Genomic DNA, 25,008 nt, shown 5'->3' with positions numbered 1-25,008 from the left:
ATATTTCAATCAAGGGGCCACAAGACCATAAGATTTAATGCTATGGAAGTCACAAGAATCCACGGGAAGGAATAGGGGGAGAGTTGGATGCAAACTACCTTCTCTATCAGCTTAAGATGAACTTTGAATCTTCCCTTGAGTATTTTCCTGAATCCAAACCACGGCAACCACAGAGCTAGAAACAGCTCTGTAGTTTCCCGCAATGTTTAGATTCTGACACATTTAGTACATTGTATTTGGAGACTGAACATCTCCCGTAGTTATGAATAAATGTTGACTATTCTAATTTTCTGCTTTATTCCTCTAATATATGTTGGACATAACACAATTTCAGCTTGAAAGCACTCTGAACTTCACAGCACTAATCTAGCAGAAACTAGGAGTTCAGTAATTGCTTATTTATGTTGTGATCTAATAAAAACCTCATCTAAAAGATACTAGTATGAGATGCCATATAACTTACAAACATTGTAACACATATAACACAGGTGAACATTAAAAATATATTCAATATATAGTAGGAAAACACAAAACCTTTAAAAAGAAACTGCTCCTCCTTCTCACATACAATAATGAGTCAAGTCATGGATTTATAGAAAGATAAGCCTCACTGGGGAAAAAATCCAACCTCTGCCTCATATTCATTGTTCAAACACACAGATTTTGCAGAACTATCTACAATCAAAAAATGCAGATGTGATTTTGAGAGCTGGGAGAATTGCAGATGACAAGGAACATGCTCAGCTGGAGTCTTCCTTTATCTCTAAAATGATGGAAGCAACCTCAAGCCTCTCCTGATTATTGACAGAGCTGACATTAAAATTGAAGTGCCCCAAGCAGAGGGTAAGACATTATAGCTCAACACTAACATCTCTAAGTACCACGCCGAAAGACCTTACTTCCATTACAGATCAATATATCTCATGTTTACTTGAGATAAGAACATATGTGTTGGCATTTTATTGCAGAACTATTAAAATGTTTCGAATTTAAACACTAGTTTATCTCCCCGTAACTTATTTAAGAACTCTCAGTAGGACCTTCATCACAATGTAGACTGAAGAAACATCAATGACAACTAAAAAGCATTTGAAACAGGTTAGGTGTCACTTCCAGCCCTAAACTTTAACAGGGACTGAGTCTCCAATCAATTTCAAAGTTCATTATGGTCTGCTTTCCTACTTCATTGTCAGTGAAAATTTGTAATCTATGCCGTGCTCATATCATCTGTTTCCAGGGTGCTATTTCTGTCATATATTTTGGGGAAAATAGATCAGTTGCAGTTTCTTCAATTTTGGTATATGTGACACTTGTTTCTAGGTTGTGGGAAAAGTAATATAAATATAGGTTGGATTGCTTTTCAAATATGCTGAATCCTCTTCACATCACAAAAAAACATACTTTTTTCCTAAGAAATTAAAAACCGAAGACATTAATTTAAAAAAGTGGTGACTTTTTTTTCCTTTCCTGAAAGTAGTCAACACTTAATTGCTCCTAGGATGTGAGTTTGTGATTTTTTTTTTCTCCAATTGATGGAAATGGTTTAAGTACTTTTTCATTATGTATTTTTCTGAGTGCGATTTTTTTTGACAGCTCACTAATTTTTTTTTAACATGTGAACATCCGAACAGGCAGAACAACCGAAATCATGAAGGTACATGATGCTAACCTTGTAGGTTATTCTAGCCAGAATACTCCAGTGTCTGTTAGTGGAATTGCCCTTTGAAAATCAATGGTGCTTACCCTGAGGTTTTTTTAATAAGCCTCTGACCCTTAGGTTCAGAGTCAGTGGCAAACCCAAGATAGTGTTTCTGTAATTTTGACTGTGAAGGAGAATTTGAAGGAAATATTTCCACTGTTGAATATTGCTTCACAGTTTTTCCATACAAACAACAAAAACTGAATTCTTCTCTTACTTTAGTCTGTAAGTGCAACCAATAGCAACTATTTTAGGATCTCAATCAGGGCATTAAGAACCAGAAATGGTTTAAAAAGAAAATTGTCCTTGGTCAAAATCCTTCTCAAATCAGAGATGGAAATGTAGGTGAGGAAAAAAATAAAAATCAATGCACCCAATAATCTGGTGGCAAAGGTTATTTGTGCCTGGAACGTGAGAGCTCCTTACAATATTTTTTACTACAGCTGGTTTTTGGGGTTTTTTAACTTCTTGTATAAATAGATCAGCGACAGTGAATAGAAACTGTTTTCATCCCTTAAGAACACTGCAGTCACATGGGATGTAGGAGAGAGAATTTTAAATCCTATTCTGATTCAGGACAGGGACTTGAGCTTGCGTTTTTTAAATCTTAAAGAAATACTCCTCAATGACAAGATTAAATTAAATTTAATTACTCTAGGATGATAATCCCCTGTCTTATTTTAAAATTCTTGCAAAGCATATCTGGAAAGTAACTATTTTTCTTCCAATGCCAAAAAGGGGGAAAAATCTTCAACACTTTGAATTATTTCTAGAAGCAATATTGCTTTCTGGCCAATTCCATTACAGAAATTGATTTTTTTTTCTTTTTACTACTTCTGAGATTATTAATAACTTCCTCTGTATACTGTGTTTAATTTGTTAATGTAAATTACACAAATCAAATTTAATACAGAGCATAGTTGAGGATGTATTTTGTATTTTTTTACAAATAGATCTGCATAACTTGAGATAACATTGCTCTAGGCACTAAAAATAAAAAAGTGTAATCTTTATATTGGGATTTGAGTATAAGCACGCTGTTCAAGCATTTAGCCTTGCAACTCAGATTTTCCTAAACATTTAAACTCAAGTTTAACTACACAGAAAAAGATATCTGTTTTCTGGGAAAAGTCTCTTATATGAGACTCAAGCACAGCAGAATTCTAAAATTAGAATTTACAACAATTATATATAAGGAAGATATATACCATTTAAAATCCCTTGTCTCTTGTCATTAACACCTTAATTATTCAAGAAAGTTTTTTTTTAAGTTTCCATATGGCAGTCCAAGCCATATGATGAGACTATTTTTATGCTTTAATATTTGCATTACAGTGAAATGTAGAGGCCTTTAACATATGCTAGTCCCTTCATAGTTATACATTCAAAAGACAATCTGAGTCCAAAAGTTTGTGCGGAACAGATGTTAAACAAATCAATGGTTTATGTACTTAATTATTTAAAGTAGGAACCTGAACATCAACTTGACAGTTTACCTTGCAGTAATGTAACATTGGTGTGGGACTTCCACAACGCAAAGTACATGGTTTACCCAAGAATCACACAACCCAGTTTTAAAAAGATTGTGAGCATATTTTTCATGCTATGAAGAAGACATTTATATCAACAATAGATGATACATGCTATAACATTTAGGTCTAGATGCCTCAAATTTCATTCCCACAACACTGACCATAAGCTATTCTCAGTAGACTATGCGGTGTCCATACTTTGTTTGGGAGCAGAGTCCAACAAGCGTTTGACCACCTGCCTGCAGTATCATGGCTGGGGATAAGGTAATGGCAGCCATAACAGAACTAACCCTGTCATATTGTCCTTACTCCTAAGGGTTATCAGTTAGGCCAAATCTAGGCAAATAATTCATAAAGAATGTACATTTAATTTGCAACATTTCTTCTAACAGCACTTTCCTTCAAGCTTACTGTTATTCAAAGTGTTTCAATAAGCCGATCAACAAAAGTGTTCATTGCAAGTTGAAATGTCAAAAATGGCATTGTTTAGATGGGTGACCAACTTTTACAGTTGAGTTTTGTGTGGGTGTTCATGTAAAAGAAATTTGAGATTTGCCCTCCATGTGTGAAGGAATTAAAAAGTATTTCTGAATATACACCTGTAAAACACAAATGCAGCAGTAATAACAGAAAATGGATAGAAAAGTTTACAAATAAGATTAAAATTAACAATTTTAGAATGGATACTCAGGAATTCCTTCCATTATAAATTTTCTCAATTCCATTTAGTTCTGGGAAGCGATGCAGAAAGACAGCCTTTCAGAAAAGAAATCTCCATGTTGTTTAATCTTCAATTGAAACTTAATTTCTCTAATGCTTTAAGGAATATGCATACAGAATACACGCAACAAACTGCCTCAGTTTTCTTAAGAAACTTTTTTGTATTACTAAAAGAAATAAAAGTTCCATGCAGTATATTCTTTAACATGGGCAACACCCTAATTTAGTTATCACATCTGCTCTCTAGGTGAGAGAAGTGTTCATGTAGTTAAGTCCCAGTAACAGGAACAGGGGAGTTAGAGTCTGTTTTTAACTTTGCCAGGGGCATAAAATAAGAGTTTGGATAATTCACATCTCATTACAACACTCAGGACTGCAGCACTTGATTTTGAACAAGCTGTCACATCCTTAATATTAAATGCCTAAGCTTCCTATACAGTGAAGTCTCTCACCTTCTGATTTTCCTTGTGCTCGCGTGGCTGCAAGAGTGTCTGAAACAGACCCAAGTCTTTCCTCAGTTACTGGGAAATCTCCACTATGGCTCTATCACAGAATTTATTGAGCTGGAACAACGTGATTATTTCCCTGTTCAGTTTCACAACACACCTGCACAAAGAGCTCTGCTGGCCCATCATGCCACAGGGGCAGGAATGAGTGACAGGACTATAATAAACCAACATTGCCATGAATGAGCAAAGACTGAAAAAAAAAAATCAGGGAGAAAATGCCAACCTGAGGAGTGTATTTCGAGCACACTCCTTCTTAGGAGTTAGCATCTGTTCTCCTGTACCATGGACCGTTTTGTAGTGGTTAAAACTGCGTTAATCGGCCTTTCCATGGTATAGTGACAGTCTGCACGTGCTTCAACAGAAACTAAAGTACATTCCTGAGCTGTGAGAAAGCCAGGTTCAAAGCTCACATCTCTGCTTAAAGGGAACATCAGAACCATTTATTTAAAATGCCTGCAAAAGCCACAACCTTGATAACGGGTGCACATGGATAAGCAGTTTTAGACTTTCCTGTTTCAGTATTTTCAATGTATACGAAATAATAAAATGCTATGTTGTGCCAGTTATACCAATATTGACTCCAGTGACCTCAGCATCCAGCTATTTCAAAAACTAATGTTAAAATAGCTATAAAGAGTCAGAGTAAAGTTCTTTTTAGACAGTAACTTTTGTCTTGTGAGTGAGCAGTAGCAGAAAACTACAAAAAAACCAAACCCATAGAGCAAGATAGGGGCATCCCCTGAAGACACCTCCAGCTATTAGCAACTTCTAAGTCAGGGACTTTAGAGCCAAGTTGTGTCTGCATGTTTATTCTTAAATATATTGTCCTCCACTAAGCATTTCCTTCAGCTGTAACAAACATATGTTCAAATACCTTGTTTGTGTCTTTTTTTGAGCTCATGTAGATCTTTTGTATCTGTAATACCCACTAGCAAGTATGCTGAAGCAGTTCTTTATTGAAGCTTTTATACAATGAACAGCAGTTTCATCAGAAGAGAGTAAAAATAGCAGAATAAATAAATATATTCAAGTCATATAAACCAAATAAAATAAACATGAAGAGATTAAGTATACAAGTGTAACCTAGACGCTACAGCAGTCTCTTATTCACTAGTGGGCTAACTAAACCTATGGACCCAAGTATTTTATGCGCTTTCAGAGATAATAGCCCTTAGAGAGCACTTGAGAAGCTTCATAATGAAATCAGAGGTAGAGCTGATGCTAGAGTGTCTTTTCTGCGGGTTTAGCCCTTTGTGCCTCACCTTCCACATCTGTCATATTTTCCTCCTTCAGAGAAGTGTTGTAAGCCTCAGCTAAGCACTGTCCACCACGTAACTTTAAATTTGAATTCAATAAAAACATTCACACACATAAAAAGTTTTTGCAAGAGTAGAGATTTAGTGAGTGATGACAGAGTTTTGAAACCCGGGGCGGATAACACCAGAGAAGCACAAAGCACTTTTTAACAAGTTATCTCAGAAGCATTTAAAATAAAAAAAAGAATCACTTCAGTTTCTTCACTTTCACATTCCTGTACAAAAGAACGACAGCCTGCAAAGAAACTTACAGCAAAAATAAACACACACACACACAGAGCTGGAGAATGTCTTTTCCTTCTCTCCTTTTTTTATTTTCCCTGTTCTTCTCCCTAGCTTCTAACCTCTTTGGGCACGGCTGGGCCGGGAGCGAGGGGAGGAGGAGGCGGCGAGGGACCCGCCAGCCAGCCCCACGGGCAAGCAAGAGGCGTCGGGCCGGGAAGGGCCGGGCCCGGCCGGGCCGGGAGGCGGGAAGGCCGCCCGAGGAAAGTTTGCGCGCTGAAGGACGACGCGGGGGGACGGAAGGGACGAGGAGGACGAGGAGGAGGAGGGCGCCTGTCAGAGAAGATGAAAACTGCCGACCCCCCGCGGGATGCTGTACCTACCGGCCTCGCTGGTGGGGCGGGGAAAGCGGCCGGGGGACGGCGGGGGGGGGGGGAGCAGGGAGGAGGCGGGCTGCAGGGCGGTGTTGCCGGAGGGGCCGCGTCCGGCCCCGGCGGCTATAAAGAAATGGAGGCGGCGGGGCGCGGCCTGGTGGCGGTATGACCGAGGTGAAGCTGGCCGTGCTGGGCGGTAGCGGAGCCGGCAAATCGGGTAAGGCGGGGAGAGGGGCGGCCCTGGTAACACCACCCTCTTTCCCCCCCCCCCAGTCCTCCTTGACCTCAAATTTGGGGGCGCGAGACGGGACCCCGCTAAACCTGGCGTCTGCTTCCCTCCCGCAGCGCTGGCGGTGCGTTTTCTGACCAGGCGGTTCATCGGAGAGTACGCGTCCAGCGCCGGTGAGAGCCGCCGCGGGGGCGGTGGGAGCGGGCCCGCCGCGGGGCGGGGGCGGGCGCCGCGTGGGGCCTCTCCTCGGGGCTCTGCGGGTTCCCCATGCGGCGCTTCAGACACTTGTTCGAACAAGAAATCGGGTAGAAGCGCAGTTTCACAGAACTTTTTCGGAAAAAAATTCAAGTTTCCGCTTGCTTATCAGCGAGAGTTCCTGACGAGGTGTTGGCTTTGAGGACGGGAAGAGGCACGGCTGGTGTCCGTGGGGCGATCGCTTGAAACTCCAGCAGTGCGCCCCGGCACCGGGGCTGGCGGAGTGCTCGTCGCAAAGCAGCTGTGAGGGGACTTAGGAAGGAAAGATAACCGGGCCGCATGTGCGAAGTGCGGGTAGAATATAGTAAGCTCAATCAGAGAGAAGATGAAGAAGAGACTAAAGAAATAGACGGAGGGGGAGACCACAACCACCCAAACCCAACACCTGTTATATTGAATATCTCCTTCTCAGCTCTAGAGGAGAGCTGGAACAGATTGTTTATCAGGCACCACTGCTTAATGAAAGCATAATGCAAAGCCCCCCCCGCTTTTGCAGGAATGCACTGATTTGATACCGTTGTGGAAAGCCTCACTGTGCTGAGGATAGACTTTCTCATTCATGCCGGAACAAATATGCTGATCTTTAAGGCACTTATAAAATCTTGGAAAATGGCAAAGCAGGATGTGAACTTTCACATCCCAGGTAGAAGCACTATTTAACTGATAGGTGATCACCTTTGGAAGTGTGCGACCGCAGTTGATGGCGCATGAGAAGTCCCAAAACTTAACAAGGAAGGGAGCCCACTATCTCACTTTCCTTCCTAAAGGGAAAGACTGGTTCCAAAAGCCTCTTTTTAAAAAAAATCAGAGTAGCATTCCATGATCCATAAATAAATAAAAAAGCAGTACTAAGCTAAATTGTATTGAATGTATCCAGATGAACTTACTCTGAAACTATAGCTGTACATAAGTGCTCTACTAACGTTGTTGTTATACAAACACAGACTGAACAGACAGTTTTTGTCCCAGATGTTTTATCTAAGTCTAAGCTGTCACATGGAAGTTATGTAGTGCTCTCTGTGCTCTATGTGTGTTCTAAGCCACCTACAACTGAAAACAGGTCTCCTTTGTTCTGACCCTGCGGCACTGCAAGTATCAGAAAAGGCATGTCAAACTCCCAAAGCATTTTCATTTTTAAACAAATGTTTGTTGTAAGCTAAGTTTAGCTCTATTTCTAGGCAGGAGGAAGTAGGAGAAAAGTGGGAATAAGAGTGATAAAGTACAAGATCATCCTAGAATGCTTTTAGTGAAGTCAAAGTATTAATTAAAAATCTGTTTAATTCCGGAAACCACCAAGGGGCTGCATATTTGGTACCCTGGGATACTTGAGAATGATAGTTTATGATCAGATGAACTCTTAAGACATGCATGAAGGATTCTTAAGAAGAACATGGTGCTGAACTGAAGATGCTTAGTTCCAGAGACCATAGCCCTTGTCTATACCCTCATTACATACAGTTTGAAGTGTATGTTCAGTAGTGCCAGGACGAGTTCTTGTCTTTGTAGTTCAGTCACTATGAGGAATTACACTGTAGACAGCTTGTTGGTGACCAGTGCCATGAACTCAAGTTGGTTATACTTGCTTAAACAGCCTACTGCTTAAAATAATAATGATGGTCTGTCTGCACCAGAGTTGCCTGGGTTGCTAGGGCTGGTGGAGAACAGACACTACAGAAATATTTTAAGATCTAGTCTAGGTACATGATCCTGTAAATGCTATTGATCTAATGCTACCTAGCATGAGAACTCTTAAAGCACAAGATTTCATAGTAAATAAATATTATTACCAAATAATGACTTTTGTGCAGAATCAGAACTTACACATAGGCTGGTTTACTACTTTCATAATCCTAAACTTTGGTAGCAAGCTGAGTAGTCATCACCATTTATCTGATTCTGAGCATTGTGCATCCCCTTTGCCTCCATTTTGGAACAGGAAAACTAGGGTCTGAAAGTATTTATTGCACCAGTGCTTCCATGGGAACACCATAGTGAAGTGGTGTTAGTCAGTCTAAGGGGTTGGGCAGTTCAGGTGTTGCAAAATATGTTTGTTTTCATGGTGTGAAAAAAAACAACCAACCAAACAAGCCCCAACAACCAAACAAAAAACCCGGCCAAAACAAACACACAAAAAAACCCCAAAACCAAACAATACCCAGGGAGTTCCCCTCAGTATTAGTGAATCTCACCTTTACCACCTTTTCTTTTGACTGCCATCTCCAGTCACTCTAATGCTGGTTTTCTTTGAATGCCATGTGTCTTTTAGAATGCATCTACACTAAACACTTATGCCTGGATGGGAGGCAGATACACTTGGAAATCTTTGACCCTTGTTCACAGGTAAGAATTCTAGAGGGCAAAGAAAGGCTGTTCCTCATTCTAACTGCGTAACGGTAGAAACAGTCGGGGGGGTTACAAACTTTCTGTCTGGTTCTTGGAATTTGTGCTTGCTGGCTCTTTTGAAAAGACTCAGATTTCATAGTTGCAGTGGCTCAAAACTGCTTAGTACTTTCCCATTTCGTGGAAGAAGCCCTTCATAGCTTAAATTTTCTGTAAATGCTTTTGCATTTTTGGAATATTGCTAACAGAAATAACTTTTCCCATTTCTGCATTTTATAGGTAAATACAGAGATAAGTTATAGTATTATATGCAGTTTTCTCAAATGCCCTAAATGGATGAAATTTAGTTTATAAAGCAAGCAGTTTATTAAATGTCTGCAGAAACAGTCAAAGTAGGTAGGCCTGGAAGTAAAACCTGCATTCACAGAACAGATCCAAGGAAAGCCATAATGCAGGCTTGTACGTGTTGACAGCTGAACTTTGATCACAATAAGCCACTTTGTAATAAAGCTTTTTGTATTAATTTCTTTCCTCCTATTACAAGAATAAAGAAACTTTGGGACTGCATAGCACATGCAGACCTAGGTAGGTCTGTCTGGCTAATAGCATTAGCTCGCAAGGTTCCATTTGGGGCAGAGATATTGCCTCTTAATAACTGGGATAACGAAAGCTAATGCCAAAGCACTTGAAAGTCTGACTCAGACTTAAGTTCAAGGACTTAAAAACCTAACCCAGTGAGCACATAAAATGAACCACCAAAAAAACCCATTCTTCCTAGAGATAAGCAACACCATTGCTTGTCCCAGGGCAATGGGGATCCTGAAATGGCCACTGTGCCATGTTATGCTATGGAGTCCTCTCTTGCCATGCAATCTGTTAGAAGCTACTGTTCTGTAGGCTTGTTTCCACCTACCTCAAACCTCTTTCCTAAGCCTACCTATAGCTTCCGCTTACTGTCATATTAAATCCTGTGTCATGTGAACAACTCTCTATTAAGATACTTGAAACTTTGGGAGTAGCAGCTACCTAGGGTAACACAGATTAGACTACGTTATAGGCAGAGACGTTGCTTGCAACAGTTTGGGCACCTTTTTGCTTTTAAGAAGACCAGAGAGATCAGCTGTGTTACAGGCAACTCCTTCTGCCAGCATTCACTGAGCCCTCTTGTCCCAGTTCTGCCTTAGGAACAAGGCTTAACTTTAGCTCTTTGCTGCCTTCTGCTGTTCTCTTCCTGGCTTCTCTTCAGTGCCTGCAGGGACATAGGCAGTGAGTAGTGGTGGTATTGCTTTTTGTCTGATAGAACTGGTGATTCTAGAAGAGTGATGGATAGGGTATGGAGGTCCTGTATCCCATGGGAGCTGGATAAGAAAAGCTGTATCGGAGAGGAGGCAAAACAAGGGAGGGAAGAGTCCCCATTTTTCGTTCTGCTTCCTGGAATCTTGCTGTTCTCTGAGGCTTTAGTAGCTGGATCCCTGTTCTGCAAAGCTTACTGTCTCTTCATTGCAGGTTCATGAGGGGAAAACCCTGCTTAACTAACTTAATTTCCTTTTATGACAGGGACAGGGTCACCCATCTAGTTGATCAAGGGAAGCCAGCAGATGTGGGGTGTTTTTTTTTTTTATTTTAGTAAACCTTTTGATACTATGTCTCAGTATCCTTCTGGTCAAAATGTCCAGCATACAGCTAGACAAGCCCATAATACGTTGTGTGAAGAATTGGCTGATGGTTGGGCTCAGGGTTATAGTAAATGAGGTTACATCAGGCTGGTGGCCAGTCACCAGTGGAGTTCCCCAGGGCTCAGTTTTAGGGACAGTTTTTATAAATGATCTGGATCCAGGAATTAGACGTACATTAAGTAAGTTTGCTAATTATACTAAACTAGGAGGACCTGTGGATTCCCTTGAGGGTAGAGATCTGGGTAGACTAGAGAGCTCGGCAGTCACCCACCTTATGAAATTTAACAAGAGCAAGTGGTGGATTGCCCACCTGGAATGGGGTAATCCTGGTTATAGGTACAAATTGGAGGATGAGATGCTGGTGAACAGCGCTGTGGAAAGAGATCTGGGGTTTTGGGTTGATGGCAAGTTTGAGTATGAGTGTGCTTTGGTAGCCAAAAGAGCTAACTGTGTCCTGGGGTGAATCAAGCACAGCATAGCTAGCCAGTCAAGGGAGGTGATTGTCCCACTCTACACTGCACTGGTAAAGCACCTCAGGTACTGTGTGCAGTTTTGGGAGCTCAGTATAAGGACATAACACTATTAGAGTGTGTCCAGAGGAGGGTGACTAAGGTGGTGAAAGGCCTTGAGAGCAAGACTTACAAGGAGTGGCTGAGGTCACTTGCCTTGTTCAGCTTGGAGAAGAGAAGGCTGAGGGGTGATGTCATCACAGTCTACAACTTCCTCAAGAAGGGCAGGGGAGGGGGAGGTGCTGATCTCGTCTCTCTGGTGACCAGTGATAAGACACAAGGAAATGGAATGAAGCTGCATCAGGGGAAGTTCAAATTGGACATTAGGAAAAGTTTCTTCACTGAGAGCATGGTGGGTTGCTGAACAGGCTCACCAGCGAAGTGGTCACGGCACCAAGCCTGCCAGAGTTCAAGGAGCATCTGGATGATGCTCTTAGTCATATGATTTACTTTTAGATAGTCTTGTGACGAGCAGGGAGTTGGACTCTATGATCTTTGTGGGTCCCTTTCAACTTCAGATATTCTATGATCCATCTGGGAAACAGCTGAGACATACACAAGTCACCTTTCCTGCCCCTAAACCTGCTGCACAGTCACCACAATATTAAAAAACTGTTGTATTAAAGATACTGAAATATTCAAATAGTTCTGGAAACCTGTTTCATCTTTTTCTCGTGCATCTCCTTTCACTGCCAGCATTGAGTTACCATGTCTTATGGTAAGTTATAGCCTTCCCAGCACAGCTTATCTTCATGATAAGACTGAGGCAGTTGGGGTTATTCAGCCTGGAGAAGAGGAGGCTCTGGGGAGACCTTATTGCAGCCTTCCAGTACTTAAATGGGGCTTATAAGAAAGATGGGGACAGGCTTTTTAGCAGGGCCTGTTGCAAGGGGTAATGATTTTAAACTAAAAGAGGGTAGATTTTGTTTAGATATAAGGAAGAAATTTTTGACAATGAGGGTGCTGAAACGCTGGAATAGGTTGCCCAGAGAGGTGGTAGATGCCCCATCCCTGGAAACATTCAAGGTCAGGTTGGACGAAGCTCTGAGCAACCTGATCGAGTTGAAGATGTCCCTGCTCACTGCAGCGGGTTTGGAGAAGATGACCTTTAAAGGTCCCTTCGAACCCAAAGATTGTATGATGCTACAGTGCTGCCCTGATGCTGAGCTAATCAGGAAAACCAGAGTGCGATGTTGGTGGAGACTATATATTGCAAGGAGCAAAATAGTAAACTAGTGAAGGAACAACTTAAACAGTCCTCAAATTACTATCCAAGATGGATTTTCCACAGACCAAAAATAGATTTCTTTTTTTTTTTTTTGTCAGCTTCCAGTATTTTACCTATCTTGGGTCACATGGTCTTGCTAGCAGCTGACATGTCATCTGCAGGGATAAATTAATTTAAAATAGTCTTGAAATTACATTCTTTAGCTTAATGGGACAGTTTGCAGCTCTTGCTTTCTCGAAATTGAAGTGTGACACTTTCTTGGGGTGAAGGGACTCGGTACAATCACAGAATCACAGCATCACTAAGGTTGGAAAGGACCTTCAAGATCATCAAGTCCAACCATTAATCCAGCTCCACCATGTTCCCTAAACCATGTCCTGAAGCACCACATCCACACGTTTTTTGAACACTTCCAGAGATGGTGACTCCACCACCTCCCTGGGCAGCCTGTTCCAATGCTTGACCACCCTCTCGGTGAAGAAATTTTTCCTAATATCCAGTCTAAACCTCCCCTGGCACAACTTGAGGCCATTTCCTCTCGTCCTATCACTGGTTACTTGGGAGAAGAGACCAACACCCACATCGCCACAACCTCCTTTCAGGTAGTTGTAGAGAGCGATAAGGTCTCTCCTCAGCCTCCTCCAGGCTAAACAACCCCAGCTCCCCATAAGACTTGTGCTCCAGACCCCTCACCAGCTTTGTTGGCCTTCTTTGGACACGCGATAATCCCATTATCACTTGCATGACTTTTGTCATCAGTTTTATTAAGTCAACTGCAGCTTGAATTGAGATTATTTTTTTTTTCCTAGCCCTGTAGAAGGTTATCCTGTAGGTAAATACTGTTTTAGACTTGAACAATGCAAAGAAATGGAAGAAGTGAGTGGGAACAAAGAATTTTTAACAAATTAAGCTCACTGCAGTCAGCATATTAGGAACATACAAAACAGCTATAACCAGAAACAGTGCAAATACAAGTGGCTCCTGTATGTTTCGTTCTCCTGGAACTCTGCAGAATTTTCAGCATAGGCAATGGCTGTACAGGTTATGCAATTTTACCTCTTAAACAAAGCATAACTGTTTCATAATGAATTTGTTGATGATCCAAAGTGCTATATTTAGTGATGGTTATTTATTAGGCCTTTGTAGCAGGGCTTACCTGAATTCAATGCCAGCACCTAGACCTATTAATACCTTTTGCAAGAAAAGATACAGCATTCTCACATTCACAGTGACAAAGAATGCTCTGAAGTGACAACAGTAACATTCTTTTTGCATGTGAATTTGAACTTTTCAGCCACAGCGGGGGAAGCTCTCCCTCACAGACAAGCTCCACTGGGCTGATGGATTTATCATTGTTTACGACATCAGCGACAGAGCATCATTTGCATTTGCAAAAGCGTTGCTGTACAGGATTCGAGAGTCCCACATAGGAGCTTGCAAAAAGTAAGTGGTGTTATTTTTGTTTCCCTCGGCAAATGTACAAAAAAGCTGAGAACATTTCTGTGAGCTGTAGGCGTTCTAGTAGCAATTAAAACCCAGTAGCATCCTAGTGGCATAACACAATACCAACAATAAGGTACCGGAAGGTAATCTGTATGGCAAATTGCAATCTATTTCACTGTATCCAAAGCCAAGTACGTCAGTATTTCTGTTCTTATTTCTTACAGCACTACTATTTAATAATTGCCAGAAATTTACATGGGTAAAAAAGCTGGCACAGCCAGTCTATGCTTTTACTCCTCAATTCTATGACCAATGGAGATGCACCAAGGTGGGGGTTGAAGAAAGCATTTCCCACAATAAATGGATATACCACCATGAATGTCTCCTAAACTACCTTTAGCAGTGACCCCAACATTATTTGTGCACATGGGTGACCATATGGTAAGAAACAAACTATTTAACTTTCAAAAAGAATGACCAAAATTGCAAGTCTGAGTACAGGTGGTGGTGTGTATTCCTGCATCAGTCAGCTGAGGTGCTTCCTAAATAAATGAGAGCAAAAACCTTTACTTGTATCAGAAGTAGAGCAAAAAAAACCTAAAAAAACCACTTATCTGTCTGTTTTACTGCTGACCTTTCTTAATTAAAGTTTCTCTGGAAGGGGTAATTTTAGCAAAAGCTCAGAATTAGGATTCCTGTGTTTTTCTGAATTATGTCACTGACACTGATGCATCTCTTTGACTCTATTCTTTTATCTACAAATGGCAATAATGACTAGCTTGCTTCTTCATGAAGTCTAGGAGCTGACAATATACTCAGCAGTATAGAGTATGAAAACTGCAGTGGATGAAAAATACATGAATTCACTGAGTAGAGGAACCAAATGAAAACTTGCTGGTAGAGAGTAGCTTGTCTGGAAAATCCTTTGACTACAGCAAATGGAAAACTATAACTCTGCTTGGCAAGGTTAGGGGGTTGGTTTGTTCTTTTCGGTTTTTTTTGCAATGCCTATTACCCTGAACATACATACTTTTCATACATACTGTATATAGCCCTGCATACAGCATGGTATTATAATGTATCTTTTCTCTAATTGGAACCTTTTTGATTTCAGAATGGTCGAGTCATCAGTATTTTTGGTCGGTAATAAACAGGATTTATGCCACATGAGAGAAGTTGGCTGGGATGAAGGTCAAAAGCTGGCGATTGATAACAAGTGCCAATTCTGTGAACTGTCTGCAGCAGAACATTATCAGGAAGTTGTGGTAATGTTCACAAAAGTCTTGAGGAATATCACCTCAAATTTCAAAATGAAGGAAAAGAGACGACCAAGTGGATCAAAGTCAATGGCCAAGTTAATCAACAATGTGTTTGGAAAGAGAAGGAAATCTGTGTAAAAGATGGTTAGTCTTGAAGTAGGAATAAGCTGAAATAATGGAGCAGGGGCAGCTCTTGGGATTCAGTCAATTTCCTCCAAAGGTCAATGTCTGGAGGTGTAAGACAGTAGAAACCAAAGGCAGGAGATAGTATGGTCAAGTGGACAGGGTCTAGACCTGGAAGACCTGACCTTCTATTTCCAGTTCTACTACAGATTTACTGTGCTAGGGCTATGTCACTTAAACTCTAAGATGCTCCTCTCACCCTTTATCTTAGAAGTTCTTCAGAGGAGAGTTCTAGTCTGTACTTATTCAACACCAGCATGGTCTTGGATAGAGCTTCTATCTGTATCTATTTCAGCAACTGAAATATAAACAGTTATTTTAAAATAAACTCAGCCTTGCTGATAAAAATCTTACTTCAGAATTCTAAGAAGTAGTTGGATTTTTTTGTGCAAGAACGCTTGCACTAAAGAAAAGCAAAATACTGCTGCTGTATGTGGTAATATATTTATATTTATCTCAAAGAAGAATGGCTCAGATCCTCATGTACCTAAAGGTGCCTAACACCTGCTGAAATTCATATGAATTAAATGTTTAGACACGAAATCTACAAAAGTTATTTACCTGCAAAGCCTGCCTTGCAGAGGCACCAGAAATAGGGAAGCAGATAAACAAAGCAGTATTGTCTCCTGTTCCAGTATCTTTTTGTTGGGGTTTTTTTGAGTGATGAAAGAAAGTAGAGAAGGTTGAGGAGGGTGAGAACTGAAATGTTAGTGAAATGTCAGTCAGTGAACATTGGGCTGTTTTGGCAAGGTCATTGTTCAGTGAAATAATTTTATGCCTAAGGCCAGTGTAACATCTTGGGCTGATCCCTTTCGGAGAGCAGTTTTTGTGGACTGTAGCAAAGTTTCCGTACCTGTAAGGTAGATGTGCCTGTTCAGTTTTAGATGGGAGTGGAAGCTTGAAAGCTTGGCATATGGACTGGTAGAGAGCACAAGTTCTTTAGGATGTCTGCCTGGATTTAAAGGTCAGCCTGCTGGTAAGACCTGTGCTCCTAACTTGCGTAGAGTGTTTTTCCTAAGGACAATGTCTTTACAACTAGTCTAAATGTCTTTACAACTAGCCATTGCTATGGTATGGAAATGCCACTTGAGAGAGCACTGAGGAATATGTTATCTACACTTTTCAAATGTGGATATTAAACATCAGCTAGGTCTAAACATGTTATCAATTGACATTCAGAGCTCTTACTGTAGACTTAAGTAAATAAGGGCTTAGCCCAGTGTGCTGTGCTCATGCAGAAATTATGAAAGGGTAGAGAAGTGGGCTGAAGATGAATTACTACCTCCTACCCATTCCAGAGGACAGCTGGGATTCGGTCTTTGTAAATTGTTGAGTTGAAGCCTACCTCTGCTCTAAAATTTTACCTACATTGAAACGAGTAAGATTACTTTATCAGTCACAGCAGAATACTGATTTTCAAATGTCCACTCCCATAAGATAACATTACAAAAGCTATATAATCTCAGCATTACTTTTACAAAATAAAACTAAAGCACATTTTAATAAGTGTTAACCAAAAATCACTTCCTTTTTTCAGGAGAAGATACTGTTTATTTCACTTGTTTTAAGACTACAAATACTGGAATATAGTTCTCGGTGTTGCTTTATTTCTATGCAGATGCTGCTCTGCCATATCAGGAGTAGTGTATTTAACTGTATTGTCAATATCTAGGAGTCTGAACTTGAAGACTACTCATGTACACATTTCAGCTTTCCAGCGCACATGGAATTCCAGAATTACTAATAGGCTGTTGATCTGTCAGGTAGCTGTATCTCACCAGCTCTAGCATTGCCAGATTCAAGAACTCGTATCTGTATTTGCTGCTATGGTATTAAATAAACTGGGTATTAAGATGGATGTATTAATGCTTTTTTTCTCTTTACTGTGGTATAAAGCTACAGACTTTTTGTTTTGACTACTGTAAAAGTGAAGCACCATGCAGATCTAGAATTCAAATTAGAAAAAGTAAATCTGGGAATCAGTCGTTTGCACAGAAGAGAGCCTCTAGCTGTGTTACCTGTACACAATGAAGAACCCTTCATCTACGTTTATACAGTGAACAGTAGAGAACTTTTTAAAGGATAAAGAATTTTTTTAAAAACTTTGTCAAGACAGCCACAGAGAAGCTAATTAGTTTTGATTTGCTCATATTAATGGGAATGTGGACTTCCAGATAGGTGGAATCTGCAGTATACCCCACAGTTTTCCTTCCCTTTTTGTCCAGATGGGGTAAGTGCTGGAACACAAGAGTGGCTGTCTTCTGGCCCATGTGCTAGCTTACACTCATCTGAAAACCAGCTGAAACAGCGGCAGGATACATTTTGACTTAAGCACACTAAAGCACCCAGTATAGACATAATTTGATGTTCTTAGGATTGGATTTCACATATCTTTTTTTGCTGGTAAGTGCAGATGAACAAGAGTGCAGAATTGGGAAAAAATTAAATATTAAAGCAGATGTTATCCCTTTCTACGTGTATTTTGTTAGGTTTTTCCTTTTTACATGAAGGCCTTTTAAATTAAAATAAGATACTTAAAATACTGATAGATAGATATATATTGCTAAGTGTTCTTGGAGTTTTAACAATGAAGGTAATATGTTACTGGCTCAGCCACATTTCACAACGCAAGAACCCTGCTTGCGTAACAAAGTAAATGATGTAACTGATGTTTGATGCTTGCCCTTGACAGTGACACAACCTAGAGCATATTGAACTCATTGAAGAGAACGGAAATGGAGCTATCTGTGTTGCCACGGATTGCTTCAGCATAGAACCCCATCCTTTCTCGCCAAAAGATTTTGAAATTGCCATACACGAGTTAAAAGTTTCTTGCTGTTGTGTCTGGAAGTCCTTGTTTATATGAACTTTCTAGTTTCAGTAAAATTTTGCCTGAGAAAGGCACTCAGAATTGATGTTCTTTCTCCCTGTCTTCAACTTTTTTTTGTACTTCAGGAACAGTGACATAAAAGCAAAGAGATTCTACTGAAATATAAAGGTAATGGCCCCTGGCTCCCAAATGCCGTCTCTCAGAGAGCTTTCAGGTGGTTTTTGAAGCTCGCTCTTACTATATTTTGAAATAAACAATCAAGACAAACACAACCTCCTTTTTCTGCTGTCATGTCTGTATGCATTAAACTGTTTTTGTAGATCCCACTATAGGCACATTCAAAATGGCGCAGAAGGGAAAATGTCACAGAAAAACTTAAAGCATGATACTCCTCGAAGAAGGAATAAAGTACAATGTTGAGTAGACCAACCAAACATGCTGTTTCTTTCTAATGTATTTAAATGAGGACAGCAATAAAAAAGGTGGATCAGAAGTTTTGATGCTGTGCTATACACTGAAGACAAAAGTAACCACCATAGTCTTTTTTTTTTTAGCGCATTGCTAGACAGTGGTTTCTAAAGCGATTATGAAGGGTCTAACATTGAAGTGCAAAGACCTTGAGAGTCGTGCATGGACAGTCTGTTGCTTTCCTTTCTGTACATCTGACTATGCTCCTTGGAAGATAGTGCACCAGTAGATATCTGAAGATGTCTGATCCTCCTGAGCCAGGAGGCAGAGAGAGGGACAGATGCCCTGGCTATTGGCCTCAACAGGTATGATGTTCTCACTGGCAGCTGGGTCCAGATCACACAGTGGTATTTTCAGAGGGTACACTGTAAAGAAGAGGGTATTACGAATACCACTCAGAACCAAAACTAAAATGCAGTGAAGTATCCAAGAATAAACTAACTTTCTATCAGGATGCCTGTTGGAGCAGGTGCTTTAGGTTAATGAAGTTTTCATACAGATTTGCTATGCTTGTGGGTATAGGAACAAACTCCAGCTTTGATTAATATGCTTGAAAGGAATACTTGACTATTGGCTCTGAAGCAAGAAATACATTTAAAATAAAGAAAGTGACATGCTAGTAGAATAATCCAGAGCAATATTAAACTGTACTCTATATTAAAAAAATAAACCCTCTACCTCCTTAAACCTGTCCACAGGAATAGAGGCCTCTTTCATTGCCTTTACCTGCCCATGGGGAATAAACACAAGGGGAAGCTAAATTTTTGTGTGCTGTTCAGCCAGTTTGAAAAGCAAATCCTTTGTTTACATGCCTAAGTGTGGATCTGGGCACCTGTCAACTTCTATTGTTTTAAAACTTCAGTTTGATTTTTCCATAAAGAAATAGTGCTGTAAATGCCTGTTTTGTTCCCCCCCGCCCCCCGCCCATTGATGTTATATGAGACAGGCAGGCTATTCTGAGTAGGAGGTTATTTTTAAACAGAAATTACTCTTTTCCAGAAAGACTGTAAGTTTCTGTCTTCTTTTAATTGCTTTACAAAGTAAATTGAGTCCCTCTGGTAATATAATTAATATCCACGTTTAGCCCTATATATTTGACATGACTTGAGCCATTTACTGCCACATTCATTTTTTAAGACTGGCTAGGAGTTCGGATAAGTGTTTAATTCCTTCTGAACTCTGTAAAACATCCAGTGTTTTTCCAGTGGAGGACTCTAACAGTACGGAGAAATACGTACTGCAAGTGAGACAAGCAGAGAACGGAGCTGTTATCATGGGGCTTGAGCCATATGGTCCCCTCGTACACTCCTGTGTTCATGTTCAGCAGCAAAATGGCATCGTATCTGTATTATATAATGTATTTCATTACTTGAAATAAATATTAAAGAGGCAGAAATTAAAACATTTGACCTTAAAATTATAGGCATTGCGGTATCTAGTGAAGAGTTCATTTTTAATAGACACAACTTTTAAAATGAGCTTCGCACAGGTTTTTGTGGTGGCGTTTTGTTCTGTTGTTCGGTTGCTTTTTTTTAAATAGCGTTTTCTAACTTCTGGGGCGAGTTCCCTCCCTTAAGAAACTTCATTTTAAAGGTGCTGTGAGCCTCTAAAAGCTTAACAATCTTTTGCCGAGCGCCTTTTAAGTCACACGCTGCGCGCCGAGGAGACACCCGGCAGCTTTACCGCTGCCAGCGGCCCCCTCTGGTGGCGCTTTGCTCGCACTTCATCCTCCTCGGTCAGCAGCGAAGCCTTTCAGCTTCTCCTCGGGTGGAAACGTCAATGCTTATAAACCCAAGAACGCTGATCACAAAGTACAGGTAAAAACCCTCCTTTCTTCCAATACTATAAAATTCAGCTGTCGATTATGCTGAGCTTAACAACATGACATTTCATAGGCTTCATCCGACAGCATCCTTACTAATAAAACTGTAAAGGTTTTTCTCATGACCGACTCTTCTGAGCTTGGCTGTTTCGCTGAACTATCTTGTCTAAGATGCTGAAAGGTTTCCTCTTAACATACTGTCCATGCATATTAATATCCTTAAGAAGGATAAGGATAAGAATTTTTTTTCTGTCATTTTCCCAGCTACACCTATTGGTCTGACAACAGGTCTGACCTCCACCTTGTCTTTCTACAGCTTCCTGAAGGTATTATCCCCAGAACATGACAGGGAGACATGGCAGGCTAAGGCAGAGTTAGGCAAGAGTGTTTCTTCTCTTACCTGTAAGCTATAGCACAGATACACTACTTCAATCATTGAATGAGCAAGGTCACTTACTGGAAAGGCTCCAAGGTTGGATTCACCTGGACCAGTATGGAGGTATTCTGGATTTCCATCTCAGCTAGACGCCTTTCTACAGAACAATTCACCTTAGCAAGGTGATGCCTCAAATAACGTAGATGAATGACGCTCCAAAAGGCATTAAACTCTCCACCAACTATGAAGGTAATTAGGGCTGGGGATGTTTTAAGTTAGGTGAGATGAATCACATTCCAAATATGGCCTCTCGGGGCTCTTTGCTAGCTATTTTGCCCTTCATCTTCAGCCGTACAGAGCCCATCTGTCCCTCTGTAGAAAGTCAATTGAGTCCCTATGGTTAGACAATTAACATCTAACTTGAGCTGACCATTGGGTCATTTAATGCTAAATTTATTTCATATGATTGATCAGGATGCTGGATTATATTTGATCCCTGCTGAACTTCATGAAACACTTTGAAATCCAGCTGTCACATGTTAAATTAATGGATGAACTGGAAATGAAGCCGAGGATAAGTTAACTGAGTACTGACACAGACTGCTTCCAAGCTAGCTCATTAAAAACTAACTAGCAGACCTTGATGCTTCACTGCAGTCTGCAGCAAAGCCATATCTTAAATGCTTGCCTATGGTAACTCCAAAAGCCTAAGCAGAAAGTTAAATTAGGTCTCCTGACTCCCAAGCTAGTGATTCAACTCATCAGTTGTTTTCAGACTTGGAAAATACGTTTCAATAATTTGTGTGTAAGCAAAGATACTATCTCACTTTGTGACTTATTCCGATAGCAATTACCAGCCATATGGAATGAACCAAACTCATTACTTGTAAATGGATAACATAAAATCTCTGCATCATTTATGCCTTGATTTGCTGTTGAATGTCCTCCCTCTTCACAACTGGAGGATTTTGCACCAAATGGCTCTAATCTTAAAATATTTCATTAAACAGGATGTTTAACTAAACAACAAAGTTGTTCAAGTGAGCTATTTCCTCTAGACCACTGATGTGAGGCCACAGTCACGCCAGTTTCTCATCACATCTCCAGCTATTACAGCACTACAGTATCCAAAGAACAATATGAGAAGCCCAGAAGTATGCATGTTGCTGATGGACCAGATGGCTGCTGCTATAGACTATATGCAGCTGCTGAATTGTAAATGCCTTTCCCTCACTGAGAGTACTAATCTGGGTCTGTGCATTATATTCTGAGACTTTTTTTCATATATCTTAGGGGAAGACAATGCATTTTGATACTTTACTTCCTCTTTCAGATTTGGCTGATATTTACTAACAGGTTCAGAAGTTGTCAGTGGGAGAATGTACTGACAGGGCAGTTCAGGAAAGGTTCAATGGGTGTCCAGGCTAGAATCTAAGGTGAAATATTATTTTACACTTCCCCTCCCCCCTTACACAGTTAAATTGGTAAAATATAATAGAAATTGCTTCATAGTTTCTTCCATGTGAGATATCACCAGGGTAGCATCTTCTACTTTGCAACAAGATGATTGCATGCAAAAAACCTCTTTTAAACACTGTCCTCATCTACAATAGTGGATTATTAGAAATGTGTCTTGCTGTCATACAGCTAGGCCTCATTCTTCAAATTCTCTGCATGAGAATGCCCTCTGAGTGAGCTTTCCTACTTAATAACGACGAATCACATAGGTAAAGCTACTTGTGTACAAGAGTTCTTGTGATTGCTGGGCTGATCTAAATGCATGCACAATTATATGATTAAATACAACAACATTTTTTACTAACTACATATAATTTGGGCTGTCACTCAGAATTCAATTCCATTAGATGATTCAATAAATGACTGAGGTAGTCTGGGATCTGTCCTATACAGGCCTTAGGGAATACTTCCAATACTGAAATAAATCATATAACTTATCTTAAACACAAATGGAAAAGCTTTACAAAGGAACTAATCTTTTACAGTGTGTGAAATCTCCTTCTGTTTGCTTGCATTGCGTTTTTGATCATTAATACAGAGTTACAAACAAATACTGTTGTGCATGTAGGTGTTTCTCTAAGCATCGAGGGTGCCTCCAGTTTAGCCTGTATTAAAAAAAAAAAAGGCTAGTATATACAAGGTTGTATATGGTCCGGTGACCATATACATGGTCATACTGGACCTGAATTGTCCAGTCTGTCTTCAAAGAACTAGTTAAACTAATTTTTTCCCATTTAGCCAACAGTGCCTCCAAATACTTTTTGTCTGTACTGCTGCTGTAAGTCTTCTAGGAGCCACATCAGCTGTGCTCAGCATAGCAAATTACTCTTTCTCCTTTCTCTTGTTTCATTCTCAAGTCCAGCTTCAACCTCTGGATCTTATTGTCATGAGTTCAGCAGCAGAGGGTATGTACACTCCAATTACTAATACACAGAACCTGTATATTACAGCCTGTTATCATGCTCTGATCTACTTTTAACACAAATGCACTGATACGTGTCTAGGGAAGTGAGGGCCATGAGAGAAACCTTCCCCTCTCTCCTCTCTCTCCCCTTATCCCTTATGCACACATAAATATGCATATGATAAATCTGCTCTGTTTTTGGAAATCTGTGCTAACATATTCAAATACAGGTATGCCCAAATGGAGGTCAAAGTAGGGCAACATATCTAACACTTTAAATATGTATACTAGCACTTCTCGGGCACAAGTCACAGGACGAAGAGATAACAGACCTGTATCGGAACTTCTGCATTTGCGCTTTGGTCACAGGGTACGTACGCCTTTACGCAGAAAGGGAGAGAGACCGGTGCTGGTCTAAGAGAAGTTCTGAAGATTGTTTGTAAGAGGACACCATAGCCAGCAACACTCTCCCCTGCTATTAACCAGTATTTTTTTCTTCCCGTTACCCCAAATGAAAGGATTGTTTTTGCACCAAATCTGTTTGGTCACTGATTGCTTACTAGGTGATGCTCTGGGCTGAAATTACTCTCCAAGTAACACAGATGTATTCCACATGGGCCTGGTGGAGAATCACATGAAAACTGAGCTAAGCTAAATTTGAACGAGCAGGCTAGGAATTAGAAGCAGTCCAGCCCAGTCTCAGCAGTACTTTTCACAGCAGGTATGCACGCAAAGGGTTGGGAAGGTGCGCTGGTAAATAAAGCACTTGTCTCATTGGTTCCCTCCTGCTTTTCCGAAATTGCCATTTCTCCAGATCCAGAGAGCTACCTTGTACCTTTGGAAGGAACAGACACAGAGCCTGTTGTCCAAACCCTCTTTTTCCCCGGCTCGCTCTCTTCCTTTGCCCAGCTGAGTAGAAGAGATGAAAGCCTTTGTTTTTAATTTGACTAAACTCGGGGTCAAATCCTGCTTGCTGTTATTCTGGAACAAACCCAGAATGACTCCAGATTTACAGTGGTACAAGTGAGAACTAAATTACGCCCTGAAAATTCATTTAAAAATCTTTCAGGCACCTAAACAGATGGATAAATCAAGCACAGATTCTCAGGTCAACCTCTACCAGAAGGAATCTCTCATTTGACTTACGGTAGAAGTAAGATGCTATGATAGCAGCTAACAATAGAAAAGGAGATACAGTAAGGGAGGGGAATATTTTTCAGTATCAAACTCACTTGATTTAATACAAGGCATGCAAAACTAATGATGGCTTTGAGTGATACCTGTATGTTTTATAGGTTTATAAATTGGTTGTAGTAAAATCTTATACATCCTATATCACTAGGTATTGTTTCAGCCTATTACAGGAGATATCTATCTAGAGTTGACTGAATTGTATTAATCTGATCCTAGTTTAATGATGCCTTAACATTTTTATGGGAGAATTTAATGTTTGCAATATCCATGTTCCTTATTTGAAAGTGTGACTTATAGGTTCTCATCTTCCTTAAATTATGAAATCCTTCAGCTAATAAAGGAAAATGATTATGGTTTGCAAAAAAGGCAAAGTCATTTAACAATCCATATAACTGTCTATTG

General features: G+C 40.3%; 1 protein-coding gene across 2 annotated transcripts; it reads left to right on the top strand.

Annotated features, from left to right (window-relative positions):
* Positions 1–6,537: 6,537 nt before the first annotated feature.
* Positions 6,538–15,449, top strand: RERGL (RERG like; the record flags this gene model as incomplete). Of its 2 annotated transcripts, none has more annotated exons than XM_082012815.1 (5): positions 6,538–6,589; positions 6,718–6,774; positions 9,123–9,196; positions 13,910–14,052; positions 15,167–15,449. In XM_082012815.1, the coding sequence occupies 5 exons, from the start codon at positions 6,538–6,540 to the stop codon at positions 15,447–15,449; spliced, it is 609 nt and encodes a 202-aa protein (XP_081868941.1). The 2 variants fall into 2 exon arrangements, with proteins under 2 accessions (XP_081868941.1, XP_081868940.1); XM_082012814.1 differs by having other exon boundaries at positions 13,904–14,052.
* Between the last annotated feature and the right edge of the window lie 9,559 nt (positions 15,450–25,008).

The sequence above is a fragment of the Phaethon aethereus genome (genome assembly GCF_964289735.1).
Source record: "Phaethon aethereus genome assembly, chromosome: 1".
NCBI lineage: Eukaryota > Metazoa > Chordata > Aves > Phaethontiformes > Phaethontidae > Phaethon > Phaethon aethereus.
Note: the sequence above shows the minus strand (reverse complement) of the source record. Positions and strands in the feature narration are given on the sequence as shown.